At 32.3% G+C, this 16,193-nt stretch overlaps 1 protein-coding gene across 6 annotated transcripts; it reads left to right on the top strand.

Annotated features, from left to right (window-relative positions):
- Positions 1-164: 164 nt before the first annotated feature.
- LOC114873417 (inositol hexakisphosphate and diphosphoinositol-pentakisphosphate kinase 2) lies at positions 165-15,515 on the top strand. Of its 6 annotated transcripts, none has more exons than XM_029181726.2 (30): positions 165-326; positions 759-855; positions 1,235-1,342; positions 3,018-3,218; positions 3,280-3,420; positions 3,479-3,569; positions 3,636-3,790; positions 3,883-4,175; positions 4,247-4,441; positions 4,512-4,598; positions 4,681-4,869; positions 4,940-5,025; positions 5,086-5,223; positions 6,370-6,604; positions 6,678-6,886; positions 6,950-7,176; positions 7,248-7,384; positions 7,447-7,561; positions 7,642-7,881; positions 7,938-8,054; positions 8,134-8,291; positions 8,354-8,502; positions 8,784-8,831; positions 10,625-10,987; positions 11,915-12,136; positions 12,216-12,489; positions 12,652-12,743; positions 12,820-12,931; positions 13,010-13,372; positions 13,436-15,515. In XM_029181726.2, the coding sequence occupies exons 2-30, from the start codon at positions 823-825 to the stop codon at positions 13,905-13,907; spliced, it is 5,250 nt and encodes a 1,749-aa protein (XP_029037559.2). In that variant the 5' UTR covers positions 165-326; positions 759-822; the 3' UTR covers positions 13,908-15,515. The 6 variants fall into 6 exon arrangements, with proteins under 6 accessions (XP_029037559.2, XP_029037554.2, XP_029037553.2 ...); XM_029181721.2 differs by adding an exon at positions 5,608-5,637 and having other exon boundaries at positions 10,625-12,136; XM_029181720.2 differs by lacking the exons at positions 165-326; positions 759-855; positions 1,235-1,342 and adding exons at positions 2,103-2,353; positions 5,608-5,637 and having other exon boundaries at positions 5,086-5,208; positions 10,625-12,136.
- Positions 15,516-16,193: the final 678 nt, after the last annotated feature.

Raw genomic sequence — 16,193 nt, 5'->3', positions numbered from 1 at the left:
TGATAATTAATACGAAATTATTGTAATGTAAATATGCAATAACGTTTTATAAATGATATTTAAAATAAAGTCAATGCACAATACAAGACTTTCATTTGTTATTTATATCAACCCTTATATCTTTAATAAATTCTTATTTATAACAGTTTCAAATTTTTTCAACCATACGAGCGATCGAGATTCAAGTTCGACTTTGACAAGATGTCTGAGCTTGGAGAGCACTGATAAAAATTTTAAAATCGATCAAAGATTAAACATTGTTTATTAATTTCTTATTGTTATTCTCTGAGCTGCAATTTAACACTCACTTGAAGTTTATAACATTGGTGAGTTTAATCAGAGTTACGGCATAATTAAAAAGATAAAAATTAAATTGTAATTGTACATTTGAATCTTCAGTACAGAAAGTTGAAATGTGTTCAAGGATGTTTAATTATTGTTTAAAATGTTAAATGAATCAATCTTACTTCTGTTACATATTAAATTCGAATTTGTAGAAGAAATATAGAATCAATCATCAAGGTTACCTTTTTCAGTTACATTTTTATTAGCGCAAGTGACGAACGTGTGTAAACTCAATAAGTTAATACAAGTTAGCACAATCACTTTATAATTATGTTAACATTTGTAATAGTTATACTTATTCAAAGAATAATTGTATCAGTTGGTATTTAGATATAACTAATGTACTAACAAATGTAATGTTTTATCTTTTTATAAGTTTAATATTAAAAAATCAATATGTTTAATTATTGCAGAATTTAGTGTATTTTCTAAATCAAAGTTGGAGAAGTTTTTTTCCTCAATGAAACCTGTTCTGACATGTCTTACACTGAATTGGAACATGGTTATCAGGTAAATAGAAATAATACTTAGTTTCAAGAAACACTTTAAAACACTTTTGAATTAAAGGATTAATTGATAATAAGTATTTTTAGCAACTGATTTCACACCTATATATTTAAGTTGTTTTATTTCTCTGTGAAGTATGTTCATTTAAAATAAATTAATTTAAAGAAAAACCAATATATAATATTTATTCTTAAAGAGACATTAATTAATATTCAATAAACTGTGAGTTACTTTATATAGATAGTACTATGATAATTGTAGAGAAAAGATAATTAGTAATCTTTGCGATCAATCTTAGGCAATCAAATCATTATATGATTCATTTCAATTGTGCTTGAAATATGTATGTAGATATCTTAAATAGATAACAATTAATCAACAGGGTCTACGGAGTGCCAGTCGCCCAATTTTCTATGTAGGAGATATAAATACTGTACAACCAACCCTTGTGGGTCCTGCTACTTCTTCTATATATCGTTCATCAAAAAGAGTAAGTTTACTTTATTGCTTGCAATAAGAATCTTGTTGATTTTACTAATTCCTATTTTTTTTTTCAAGCTAATAAATAATTTTATCAACAATAAGACAAATTTTAATTGTTTTTTAAAGCACACTTTACTGAAAAAGTTATTATATTAACTTTATAGATTTTGTTTTATTCTTGCATTTAGTATATCAACACAAACTGTACAGAATTATGTTCTATGTTTTGCCAAAGGTAGATATGTATGTACAAAAATATATTATTTTTATAGTTTAAAAAAAGCTTGTATTAATTTTTATATTTATTGTATTCATATTTCATCATATGGTAAATATATACGTGTAACAGTATATGTAATTCATTTAGTTTCTGTATTTTAAAAAAATGTTCACTGATTGTACGTTATTCATTTTGCATTAATAAACATATTGTGCAAAGGTTAGAAAATCAGTTTATTAACAACATGCACATTCTTGTCTTGTGCTTAATTCTATGAAATTGAAAAATCAAGTTTGTTATTATTTATGAAGTATGTTCAATTCGCATAAATTATTTGATAATTATCATAAATACACATAAACTATAAATATATTAACTACATGTATTTAGTTTGCATCATGCATATGTAATTGCATCAATATGTTTATATTTATGTTGCTTGAAATCTTAGATAAAATTATGTCTGTTAACTACCTTATATAAAAGATCTATGTTTCACTATTAAGTGTAATAATATTTTTATCGATGTTTAATTAATAATATTTAATTAACTACCTAAAACTGATTGAATGACTCATGAAAAAATACTGCTTTAGTATATAGTAGGCTAAAAATAAAGTGGTATGAAACCTTCAGTAGATGCATTCTGCATCTTTCTGTATACTTGCATGTACATTGTTTAAATTTCAAAGTTCAACAAAATTAATGGAAATTTCAAATTGTTCATCATCTACAACTGTTCCTGATGTTTACATCTTTGATTGTGATAACGAAGCAGAACCATATTGGCAAATTATGGTAGTGTTTTCAAACTTATTTCTTAATTATTTTATATTAATTTGCTTTGAGTGTATACTTTAACAAATTAGAAGACAAAATTTATAATAGGCATGTGGTATGTTGTATTATTGAATAAATATATAAAATTAAAAATTTATTATAAGAAATCAGGTTTGAAATAAATACTTAATAATTTAAGTAAAATTATAAGGTGATAGATCATCAGATATTTCAATGAATATCTGTGAAAATTACATTTTCATCATTCCATTTATGTTTCTCTTTTTATGTAGGCAAATATTATATGTGATTGAACTTTAACATTTATACCTAATTGCATGGAAAATAAAGACTGTAATAAGTAGTAGAATGAATAATCAAACAAGATTACATGACAATTACTGTCAAAACATTTCTAACAATTCTGGCTTTTTATCCTGTCTAAACACATACTGGGTGAGCACTATTTAACACAATTAACAACTACAATATTTTTCTATCTTGGAACTGTAATGTTTTTGTTTTTGTTTTTTTTTTTTTTTTTTTCTAATTAAACCACACCCTTTTTTATCTAGGATGAAAGTATTAGATGCTGAAATAATAGCATCGAAAAATTAAAATGGTACAATCTGTCTATGGATAAAAAAATAGTAATATTTCACTAATTGGATTTCTTATTTAGGCCGAACTGTCGGACGGGTGCAGTAATGATGATGGATGCATGGGTGGAAGTGATCTGGAAGGAGAAGGGAAGCAAGTTTTGGTTGGAGTCTGTGCGATGGCAAAAAAGTCTCAAAGTAAACCCATGAAGGAGATTTTAACTAGATTAGAAGAATTCGAATACATTAAAATAGTAGTATTCCCTGAGGAAGTAATTTTAAAGGTACAAATAGTAAAATCTAGAGAAACCATTGATTTGTTATTTAATGGAAATCTAATTACAGGAATCAGTAGAAGATTGGCCGGTCGTTGATTGTTTAATAAGCTTTCATAGCAAGGGATTTCCTCTTGATAAAGCCATAAGTTATGCTAATCTTAGAAATCCTTTTATTATTAATAATCTACCGATGCAGTATGATATTCAGGTAAGAGATAAATGACAAACATCGATAAACGTTATTATATGAATAATATATTTTACAGGACCGTAGAAGAGTCTATGCTATCCTAGAAAGTGAAGGAATTGAAATTCCAAGATATGCTGTTCTGGATAGAGATTCTTCTGATCCTAAACGTATGTTATCAAATATATGAATATTTTCCTATTCCTCTATCCTAATAACCCATGAATCATTTTTAGATCATGAATTGGTGGAATCAGAAGATCATGTTGAAGTTAATGGTGTCACATTTAACAAACCATTTGTGGAAAAACCGGTATCTGCAGAGGATCATAACATTTATATTTATTATCCTACCTCTGCAGGTGGAGGTAGTCAAAGATTATTCAGAAAGGTCAGCAATCAATTGAATAAGGATTAATTTTTTTTAATTAGATTTAATTAGAGGTATACGATTTTTTTAACAGTTATTATTTTCATTTGCAGATTGGAAGTCGGAGCAGTGTATATTCACCAGAATCTCGAGTCCGTAAAACTGGTTCCTATATTTACGAGGATTTTATGCCAACCGATGGTACAGATGTCAAGGTCTACACCGTTGGTCCGGATTACGCTCATGCCGAGGCTCGAAAGAGCCCAGCTTTGGATGGTAAAGTTGAAAGGGATTCAGAGGGAAAAGAAATTCGTTACCCGGTTATATTAAGTAATGCTGAGAAATTGATCAGTAGAAAAGTGTGTCTAGCTTTTAAACAAACGGTTTGCGGTTTTGATTTACTTAGGTATGTAAAGTAACTTCACCATTCGTATCATAAAAAAATAAATAATTGATTTGACACGTAAATTGTTTCAGGGCAAATGGTCAGTCGTTTGTATGTGACGTTAATGGATTTAGTTTTGTAAAGAATTCGAATAAATATTACGACGATTGTGCAAAAATTTTGGGAAATATGATTTTGAGAGAATTGGCGCCAACTTTGCACATACCATGGAGTGTCCCCTTTCAATTAGACGACCCACCTATTGTACCTACCACATTTGGGAAAATGTAGTTCAATGTTCATTTTCTTTCTATTTTAAACATAACAGTTCTTATATTAATTTTTAATATATTATAGGATGGAACTACGTTGCGTTGTTGCTGTTATAAGGCACGGTGATAGAACACCGAAACAGAAAATGAAAGTAGAAGTTCGTCATCCAAAGTAAGTATATCTTTTAAAATGAAATAAGAGATTGACTAACAACACCACGTTATGCACAACACCACGTTTCACTTTCAAACAGATTCTTTGAAATATTTGCAAAATACGATGGCTACAAACACGGTCATATTAAATTGAAACGACCTAAACAATTACAAGAAATACTGGATACTGCACGTAGTTTGTTAGCAGAGATACAACACCGGGCTGCAGGGCCAGAATTAGAAGAGAAACAGGGAAAATTGGAACAGTTAAAAAGTGTGTTAGAAATGTAAGCATTGTACTTGTGGTATACGATTTTCTCTTGCAGAATTAGATTCAGGTGAATTTATATATTACAGGTACGGTCACTTTTCGGGTATTAATCGTAAAGTACAGATGAAATATCAACCAAGGGGACGACCTAGAGGAAGTTCGTCGGATGATGGTATGGAGAAGAATGATACATTGAATAATATTAAGAAATTGAATATTTAATTTTCACTAGATCGACTCGGAGAACCGTCGCTCGTTTTAATTTTGAAATGGGGCGGAGAATTAACACCAGCTGGCCGTATTCAAGCCGAAGAATTAGGAAGAATATTTCGCTGCATGTACCCTGGAGGTCAAGGTAGACACCTTAGTGGTTCGTATCTTATGTTCATACGCTTCTCATGCTCATTATTAAGTTTATACTTTTTAATATATTTCATATGTTGGCTGAACTTCGGCTGGATTTGTGATTTATCTGAATTACTCGATTGAACGTACGTGTAATATAAATTACTGCTAATATCTTGCAGAGTACATGCATATATACTTATTTGATAATAATTTATCAAATAGAATTAATATGTAAGCGTTAGGCATTTGATTTAACATGTTTGTTATTTTGTTAGATAAGGGTGCAAACGAATTAATCAAAAATTTTCAATTAAATTATTAAATAATTTCGTTTTGGTTAAAGGATAAACATCTTATTTCTTCACGAAAATGTTTGATCCATAGATAATTTGGAATATTATTTCAGAGGAAGACTCAGAGATGTTACCAAACCACGGTAACTTTTTATTCTGAATCAATGCTTATTTGTAGTTGTTCGTAGAATTGTGTTACAATGCATAGAAATAGTAAGTTCAATGTAATAACGTGAGTAATAAGTTCTTCTATTACACAGGTATTACTGTTTACAGATTGAACTGATAAAACTATGCTTTGAAAGTGTCAAGCATTTACAGTAAAATGCTGTTTCTATGCTAGTTCAATGTGTATTCTACTTTATGGCAATGAAATGCTTCACAGTTGAAAGCTAGTTGCTTTTATATATTTTGTAGTCTTCAGTGTTTATCTCTCTTTTTGTTAAATAGATTTGTTAGTTACATTTCACCATTCAATATTCACCTCTGTATTATACATGTACACAGATGCAGTGCAAATTTATAACATGTTTTATGTTCTTATAAACAGCTTCAAGTATTTCCTTGATATTAAACGATATTAATAAAAAAATCATTGTTTTATATGTAAATATGACAATTCATTATTCAAACTGAACATTAACATATTCTAACACTTTATCAAAAAGATCACATGTATGATTAATTAAATTTGTCCTGTGTAAACTAATGTACGATCAACGATTTTTATAATTATCTATCATGATCTTTTTACCAAAGCATAGGTCATCGAATGAATCATATTTATACTGTCTGTTTGTTCAAACCGAGAAATATGTATATATTGTGCTTCTGTTGCATTGTTTTGCCCGTCTGAAATATTTCTTTACATGTAGGTGATTATGCCGGTGCTCAAGGTTTGGGATTACTTCGACTTCACTCAACGTTTCGTCATGATCTGAAGATTTATGCGAGCGACGAAGGAAGGGTTCAAATGACCGCCGCAGCATTTGCAAAAGGATTACTTGCACTAGAGGGTGAATTGACCCCTATTCTAGTGCAGATGGTGAAGAGCGCTAACACTAATGGTTTACTAGACAATGACTGTGATAGTAGCAAATATCAGAACATGTATGTAAGATATATTCTTATGCAGATATTATTAAGCTTTCGGTAAATGACAATACTAATTTTGTTTTCATAGGGTAAAAACGCGGCTACACGAGTTATTACAACAGGACAGAGAGTTTACACGTGAAGATAGGGAACAAATAAACCCTGGAAACGCGCTAAGCATTAACGCAGCGATGGATTTCGTTAAGAACCCTGTACGATGTTGTCAACATGTACACACGTTAATTCAAAAATTAATGGATATTGTTCGCATTAAAAAAGATGATCCGAAAACTAAAGGTATGTGCTTATACGCAAGTGTATCTTGTATCAAGATACTTATATTAAAAGAAATCTATTTAGATGCAATTCTTTATCACGGTGAAACGTGGGAATTGATGGGTCGTCGATGGGGGAAGATCGAAAAGGATTTCTGCACTAAAAACAAGAGATTCGATATATCAAAGATCCCGGACATTTATGATTGCATAAAATATGATTTGCAACATAACAATCACACCCTGCAATTTGAACATGCAGAAGAACTCTACATTTATTCTAAATACCTGGCAGATATTGTTATACCACAGGTTAACATTTTGATCATTCATGCCTGTAATAATATTCCTTACATTTTTTTAAACATATATTAATCTTGTAGGAATACGGATTAACGGTGCAAGAAAAATTAACCATAGGACAAGGTATTTGCACTCCTCTTTTAAAGAAGATAAGAGCAGATTTGCAAAGAAATATTGAAGAATCTGGCGAAGAAACAGTTAACAGACTTAATCCAAGGTAAAACATATCTTGCATTATATTTTAATCTTCCTTACGTATATCATTGAATCGAATTTTAGATATTCCCATGGTGTCTCGAGTCCTGGTCGTCATGTCCGCACGAGGCTTTATTTCACAAGCGAAAGTCACGTGCATTCTTTGTTAACCGTTTTACGTTACGGTGGTTTACTCGACGTACGTGAATAATCATTGTATTCATTCTTGAAAATTATTTTCTTCATTTTCTTTATTATATGATAATATATCGATCACAGGTGATAAAAGACGAGCAGTGGCGTCGAGCCATGGAGTACGTTAGCATGGTTTCTGAATTAAACTACATGTCACAAATTGTAGTTATGTTGTACGAAGATCCAACTAAGGATCCCAGCAGCGAAGAACGTTTCCACGTGGAATTGCATTTCAGTCCTGGTGTAAATTGTTGTGTACAAAAGAATTTACCACCAGGACCAGGTTTCAGGCCTCATTCGCGTAACGAAAGCAGTCATAATGTTGTAAGTTAAACATTTCTGAAGATAGACTACAAGTATACAAATTTATATTCTCTTAGGGTGAGAGTGGAGGATCTGCTCAAGATACTATTTCACAATGTAGTACTCGAATAGAAGAAGAAGACGTAGAACTGGGAATTTTGGAAGATGATTTCATTAGCCTACCATTACAATCTGTACATATAATTTTAACGATACCAGTTGCCATTTCATACATCTATACAGGTGTATATGTATATATTTTTTATCATTTAGGATACAACTCCACCATTAATGGAAACTGATGTTGCGGATTCAACCATGGACAGTCCAACGACCAGCAGAGCTGTTGATATGATGGATCTAGATCCTAATATGATGGATGAGCCATTTGATAGTGGCTTCTTGCAGAGTTCTGCACCAATTCCAATAAGGTATATTTAGTCAATCTTGTTCAGCATATAATTTAATAGCTGCTTTAACTATCATCTTCCAGTGCCAGAACTGTGGCTGGCCATGAAGCAGCAAGACTTGGTAGCCAGTTGGCAGCCAGTCAACGTCAACGACGGGATGCAGAAAGAAGTACAATGGTTGAACCACGTGCCCGTAGTTACGATCACCAAAGACAAGACAAATCAGAGAAGGGTAATTTCACCTACTATTCCTATTGTTTCTTTTACACGATGGGTAATGTACATTTTATAATTGCAATAATCAATAGAAGCTAATGTATTTGGTTATGCATGACATTTACACTCTCAACTTTTCAAATTAAGACCACGAAAAGTACTCTTTCATTCAGCGACACTAACTTAACTGCTCAGAAAGAAAAATAGTATAAATGTTATACTGATTTTTTGGGAATCTATGGTTAAGGATAATAGAGTATATCAGAAAGCTTGGTGTTTTTTCGTGTCTTTTTATAGCTGCGGACAAGCTGCAGTATCAGAGCTTGGACGCGGTCAACAAAGAAGGTATGTCATTTCGAGTTCCTGTTACAATTTTAACAGGACATAATGCATTGTCTTATTTTAGTCGATGATCGTCGCAGGATTTCCATAAAGTTTCAGCGTTTTATATCAATCTCTTATGAGAAAAAAAAAAAACACAAAGGAATTTATAAAAAATTGTTTAGATTATCAAACATTAATCTTCGCTTTTGCGATAATAATTTCTAGTAGTAGACTGCTATAATTTGCATTTTTTACTTCTTCCATAAAGAATATAGCACCCTGCTATTTTCATTAGTACCGCAATATTTTTTTAAAAAGCATTTTCTCATAGCAAACTTGTTCCCAGTAAATGTATACACGAGATCTTTGTAGATGTTCTTTAGCATCACACGTAATCCTCGTTGTTGTACTATCTTTTTTTTTATATATTATAAATATCATTTTTCTTTGTATTATGTTGAGTTTTGTGTGTAACATGGTACGAAATTCATTTCTTTGGTTTTAAATATGATAATGTTACTATGGAATTAGCATATAAATATCTCTTGATAGTTTAAAGTGTATTATACGAATGAAAGCTTAGTAACAGAACTAATTAAAAAGTGGACGCAAAACGATATTAGGAGAACTCAGTTGAAATAACTCTTTGCTCAGCGATAGTTGTGCGCGTGGAAGCCAACTAATTTATATTGGCGACTGTTTGGATTACACAATGGCATTAAACATGCAGTGTAATTCATTCAGCCGTGCTCCTTGTTCCTTTATTCCTAAATTCACTGTTCCATTGAGATTCGCAGTTACATTAGTGCTTAGTTATTTTTTTAACATTGTATCAGCTTTTTCTTCATTATATAATAGGTACTTGTTATTTGTACGTGGAGTTTATTATTACATACTATTCATACTTTTCATTTTATATTTATTCGGTTCATGATTACTTTACTTATGTGTAGCTACTATATGAATTATATTTAATTTTTTTTTTTTCTTTTTACCATAATAATTTTTATGATCATTCATTTTTGTTTCCATATCATACAGATATATCACTTTAATGTTTTATTGCTGTTAGAAACTTCAAGCACAAACGAAACTCAGTCTCCATACATCATTCTATGATGGCAATCAAAAATATTCAATACATGTTTAATTATCAAATTTGATGAATTTAGGGTTTTTGATTAACATCATAGGTAAATATCATAATAATTGTTAAATAGAGTGTTCACGAATTCAAGTTAATGTTTGCTGGTTGGCTTACTGGTTGCATGGCTATCGTTTGCCATGGATGTGTAAAACGTTTAACCAAATTTTGTGTCTTCTAAATGCAATCAATTTAAAGTGTATATCATTTTCTATGTATTTCAGTTTTTTTTTTTTTATTATTCCTTCATTGGTAACGAATCTTTCTCTTTGAAACGTCGTCTTTGTATCTCAAAACGTTGTCACAGATGTTCCATCGTTCCAACACTTTTAGGATATTTCTGAACAATCCAGTTTCTAAATTGCAAAGGTTCTCTTTCATAGACGAGGCAGCGGGTGGATCGCTTGCTGCTTCCAATTAAATGATATCTGAATTTCTCAAGATCTGACGACGTGACCAAAGCTTCTTACCAATGCTTATTTTTGATTTCTTCGGTGACGGGTTTATTTAATCGTCTATTTCTTTTCTTTTCTTTCCCTCCCTCTGTACCCCCTCTGTCCCGTTGTTACATACACCATTGATTCGTTCATTATAATATAAACCGCATCGCATACACGTTAATTGTACATGAAATGCGCATGCAACCGCTATAAATATTGTAACATCACAGAGAAGCATGTAACCGAGTGCCAGTCGAAGATACCTAATCAGGCTTTGCTGCACGTGCCTACGGGAAAGTCGTTGGCTTTGCCGCACTCCTTCAGTTCACCCGAGCTGCCCGTTCCTTCGATCGAAACCTCCACTTCGATCTCGACACCGTTGGTGACATTACATAATACTCCGCTAGCTTCGCCCACCAACAGGACATCGTCGGATGTTACCGATATCGTAATTCCGGTCCCCGTTATACGTCCCTCGATATATTTCAATACATACTTTGAAGATACCGCGGACGATTCACATCTACGTTTACAGAGTAAGAAATACGGACGTTCCCATTCAGAGATGATACTTCCTGGCGTCGAGTCTTGCGGTGAGTTGAGCGAACCTGTGAGATTCTTAAGAAATAATCTACGGTTTAAGTCTTCTTCCTTGATGTTATCCTTGCACGAAAGAACCCAAGAGACAGGCTTGTCTAGGAGACAATTGGAAACAGAGAAAAGATCCCGTTCATTATCTCCTTACTTAACCAGATGCCTTTGTTATAACTGTAACGTTTCTGAGCTGATATTGAGAAGCAAAGATCTACCACCTGTGGAACGTTCCAACTTTGACACATACTTTGTTCGCTCTCTTTCTCATAAGTTCTTCAATTGTTCCTGTTACTATAGTCTTCAAGAGAACGAGGAGTCCAGCGATTCCTCTTACAGTGTACTATCTTTGAACGATAGCAATGGAAACTTCAAGGAGATCCCTGATTTAGATCTTGATTCTTCTTCTTCTTCTGCGTTCTGCCACAAACAGAGATCTTCTGTCCAACTTGACAAACAAGGTTTCAGTCCTTCTCATTCGAGGCCAGCGTTTGATCAGTGTTCCATATGCAAGAATCAGTCAAGTTGTGCTTGCAACGAGTCTGCGGTGTCCAAAGGAAAAGAGAAGTGGAGGTTCGACGGGAATATTATGAGACCTACGATAAGTAGTGGCAGCGTTGTTGAGAAGGTATACAGGCGAAACGGAACATCGTCTTGTCCTAATTTGAGTAAAACATCTGACATCTTGTCTGCTGTTAATTCAAGGACACAGAGACGTTCGAGGTTGTCTTGTCCCAATCTGAATTTACAGTTGTACGATAGCCTGATAGACGCGTCAGATCATCCTAGTACGTTTTATCATACGTCCTCTGTGCACGATAACGATGTTCACAACGATCACGATATTCCTCGTAAATATAACCATCGTTCCAAGTGTCCACGTGCACCGTTCTCCCGACTCCAGCCTCAACGATCCTTCTCATCTCCAGACACACGACCTTCGATCATTCAACCTGACCCTACCTGCACAGCAAGGCGCCACCGTCACAGTATCTCCGGACAGATGAGTTATTTCAAGCTGTTGGGCTACAACGTGAACAAGAAGCTGACAGGATCAGCGAACAGCCTGTTCAGCACTGCGGTGATCAGTGGATCTTCGAGTGCTCCAAATTTGAAGGATATGGTGCCACCTCACGCCTCGGCTGTGGCCGGTCAGTTGTCTCTGATTCTTCATCGATCTTCTCAAATACGCTCCAGGTGTTCATTCATTCATTTATTTATGCTGATCAGCGATTGAAGGTTTTGGCGGTGTACCACCGATAAGGCCACTGGAAACGCTTCACAATGCATTGTCGTTGCGCCAGTTGGATTCATTCTTGGAGATGATGACCAGCGCACCTCTGTTTCGTACGCCTGCTTCTTCGCCTCCAAAGTATCCTTCTCCCGGCGGATCGACCCACGGTTCTGTTAACCAGAATCTCAGTATCGGAGGAATCAGTCGCGAGTACCACTCTTCCGACTTGGAAGCTGTCAGGTACCGTAAGAAATTAAATAAACTGCCCTTGTGAGTATTAAGTTCTTTTTTATTTTTGCTTTTTTTTCAACGAATTTTATTAATCAGTCCCTGTGGACTTTGTTGAGGCTGAATGTGATTCTTAGATGTTTCTTCTTAATTACTTACGGTTGTTCTGTATCTTTAAATGAAGATGAAGTGATTGCCTCTTAGGTATATTACACCAACACCTATACAATATAAACAATCGAGTGACGGAGAAACTTGTGACATAAGGAATCAGGTATCGCCAACTAGTCCCAATAGTGAGTAATGCAACTTTAAATTAGAATAATGATAATTATTTCTTCTTTAACTGAAATCTTTGTGTGTACACTTCAGGTACTGGATGGAGTAGCGAACCACAATCATTTCTATCCTCTGAACCTTCGTCTCCTGCACCAACTTCAACAGGAGAATGTAGCATGTCCATAAGCTTAATTAGCAACGAGGGGTGTGTAATAGTTAATCGAATGAAAGGAAAGCAAAGGAAGATACGTTTTTCATAGAGGTATTATTTTCTATGTTACAGAGTTCAATACAATACTGGACCGAAATATCCTACAACTCCCTGTCTGGATGTTGATTTCAATGAATTTTGTATAAACATTGATCAAGATCATAGAGAGGGCCGTGGTAGCGTTTCGTATACAGACTATTATAGCAACGAAGATGGGCAGATTCGAAAATGTGGCTTCGGCACAGGCTTCAATAGCAATCTACAAAAGATCATGCATACCGATGATCTGCCTATCGACAATATCGATGATGATGAAGATCATACAATAACGTTGAAACAAACTGAAGAGCAAAAGAAACAAGATGTTAAGCAGATCTTTGAACAGAAAGAGAATCCTATTACAAAATCTAGCGGTGGTTACAAGAAAATTGGAAGGTGAGTCTTGGTTAGAGGTATTATTATTTAAATAATAAATAAAATTGGTGTTTTTTTTTCTAGATTTCTTGTTGAAAGTATGGACATAGCAGATGAAGATGTCAGGATCAAAGAAATAGACAATACAGATAAAGCAAAATCATCTACCTCTCTAAAAATTGAATCTATGAATGTAGAAAAGGTACACAAGAGTCGAGATAATAATATAGAGACAGAGACGGAGCAAAAAAAATCTAGCAGTTATAAAAGGAAGAATTTCTCTCGGTCGCAAAGTGTTTCCATGCCAAAAATGACCGCTTCAAAACCTGAAACGAATTACAGTTACAAATGCGGAACAAAACTGAGCTCGCTATCGAATATGTCTGATCAAGATTTGGAGAATTGGAAGCATAACATGATGGAATTGAAAACCTCCTCGTTAGAAACAAAATCGGAAGAGCCGATTCTAACTGTTGCAAGTAACATAACAGATAGCACTAGCGTGACAGTAGGTTTCAATGTACAGGAAGAACAAAAAGATAAACTCAATCCTTGAGATTATTACCCTTTCTGCTTTAGTTTTCTTCGTCTGTGGATTTTATTTTATTAGATTAATCATAGAATAGATATAACGTTGTTAAAATGCTGAACGATGTTAAAGGAATTCAAATTTACATATAACTGATATTTTCATGAGTATTTTAAATACTTATAAAATACGTTGAAAGCATAAATATTCAAATAACATCCCTTTACTTAGTTTGAATTTTATTTAATATTAACCGATTAAATAATATGATCAATCACTGTTTCAGAAAATAGGTAAAAAAATGTTAAGAGGAATTTTTAAATTAAGACAATGAGCTAATGGCATACGTCATTTTAGTTGATCAATATTGTACTTATCATATTATCTGTGTGTTAAATTTTTTTTAATTTGACGCTTGTATGTATCAGTACGATAATATTTTTGTAGATAATGTACATGCAGTGTTGATACTGTGTTAGAATGTAATATACATGAATTGGAGTCAAGAGAAAACATTTTTCTCATTTTTTTTCTTAGAAAAGTAAAAGATTTGAATTAATGTTTTGTTTCTCATGACTCAACAAATTTGAAACATACCTCATTTGTACAATCAAAATAAGAAGGAAAGCTCTAAAGTTCCTTTAAATAAATATAGTTACTTTTCCTTGTTGAAGGAGTACAAGTTTTCAAGCATCAGTATTATACTTTAATATATTTATTTTGTCTATAGAACAATTATGCAACTACTACTGAAATTTGAACAGATTAATTACAGAATGATTACTCGATTAATTGTTCATTTACCAATGTAAATATCGTGCAAATTGATCTGATAAAATAGAATATATGTACTATTTTTCTTATAAATATTTTTAGGGTGCTTCTTCTTAAAAAAATATAATAATTGAGAGTTTCGTAGATATAACTGTGATTTTATATAAATCTCAGCTACCCAAGGTGCTATGCAAACAAGATCGTTACGTTCTTAACTAATTTTATAATTATACGGCTACTAATAGAACCTTGTATGCATTTATTTAATTTCATCATCCTAAATATTTCTTTTATTCACAAATTCTCCAAATATTATATATATTTTTATACTGGATAATATTCTTATCCAATGTGTTTATTTTAAAATATCTACTTATAACTATCTACTTATATTTGTTTAACAGTGAGGATCAAAATAAATTTACTATAGTTTAAATATTTTTCAAGTTAAAAGAAATATTTTTCTTGATAAAATTAAATAAAATATCCTGTTAGTAATCTTTTCAATTAACCAGAATCATGTTAAAAAATTTATTTTTTACTATCAAAGAGTTTTTAATTGGTGAACATTCCTGTATAGATGTCACTGTAAGTTTTAATGCACAAATACAATTGCATCATGTTCTGCAAAATATAGTTTTACATTAATTACTGTAAAGTACTTTTTAAGAATGTACTGGTTTGTATTTAGAGAGAGCATTTATTATTGTACAATCAAGAGAAATTAGTGATAAACACGTATTGTGAACAAATTGTAATGTAGTGATTGTGATTTATGAATTATCATTAATATCAGTGTAATATTGTAATTAATAGTACTCACTACAAGTTTGAAAATTATAAATAAATGTTTAGAGCACACACGTGTACGTGTAAAATATTAAATTAAAATAAAAGGAGTTAGTTATTTAATTTTCTTTCTAATTATATTATCAGAATCCTTTTTCTTCATAAACATTCTGGTCAACTTTTCAAGGTTGTTAATAAATTCAGTAATTATTTCATATAAAAATCGAAAGCCAATTATATTGTTGCGAAATGTATATTTTATCTGTTTCTGAATTTTTAGAGCAATAATCTAGGATTATTAATTTTTAAATTTTTAAAAATGACAAAAATTTAACAAATTAAATGTGACTGGCTGAAAATAGTGAACAGACGGAAGCCGTGGATTAACACGTTTGAACCCCGTACTGGATCGCGCGGGATGCAACGTATGAAATTGTTAAATTATCGACTAATGTTTGAAAATTTATAAATTTCGCAACAATTTTAAAGCCATATAATGGTTTTGCCTGTAAAAGCCATGCCACATAATCACAAAAGCTATATTATTATGCTGTTTGCGTAATAGAAGATTATTGACTTACATTTTCGTTGAAGAGGTTGATGAACCCTGGTCGAAAACATTCCAGAAAGTAGATCTGCTTTTCTCCAACCTTTTCCTTTGATATTTTCTGCACTTACTGCATTTGTAACTCCATGAGCACAGTAAAAAAGAATTTATTTTCACTACCGTCAAAGCGATGTTACCCCGAC

This window comes from Osmia bicornis, chromosome 10 (genome assembly GCF_907164935.1).
Source record: "Osmia bicornis bicornis chromosome 10, iOsmBic2.1, whole genome shotgun sequence".
NCBI lineage: Eukaryota > Metazoa > Arthropoda > Insecta > Hymenoptera > Megachilidae > Osmia > Osmia bicornis.
This window is presented reverse-complemented; position numbering and strand designations above follow the sequence as displayed.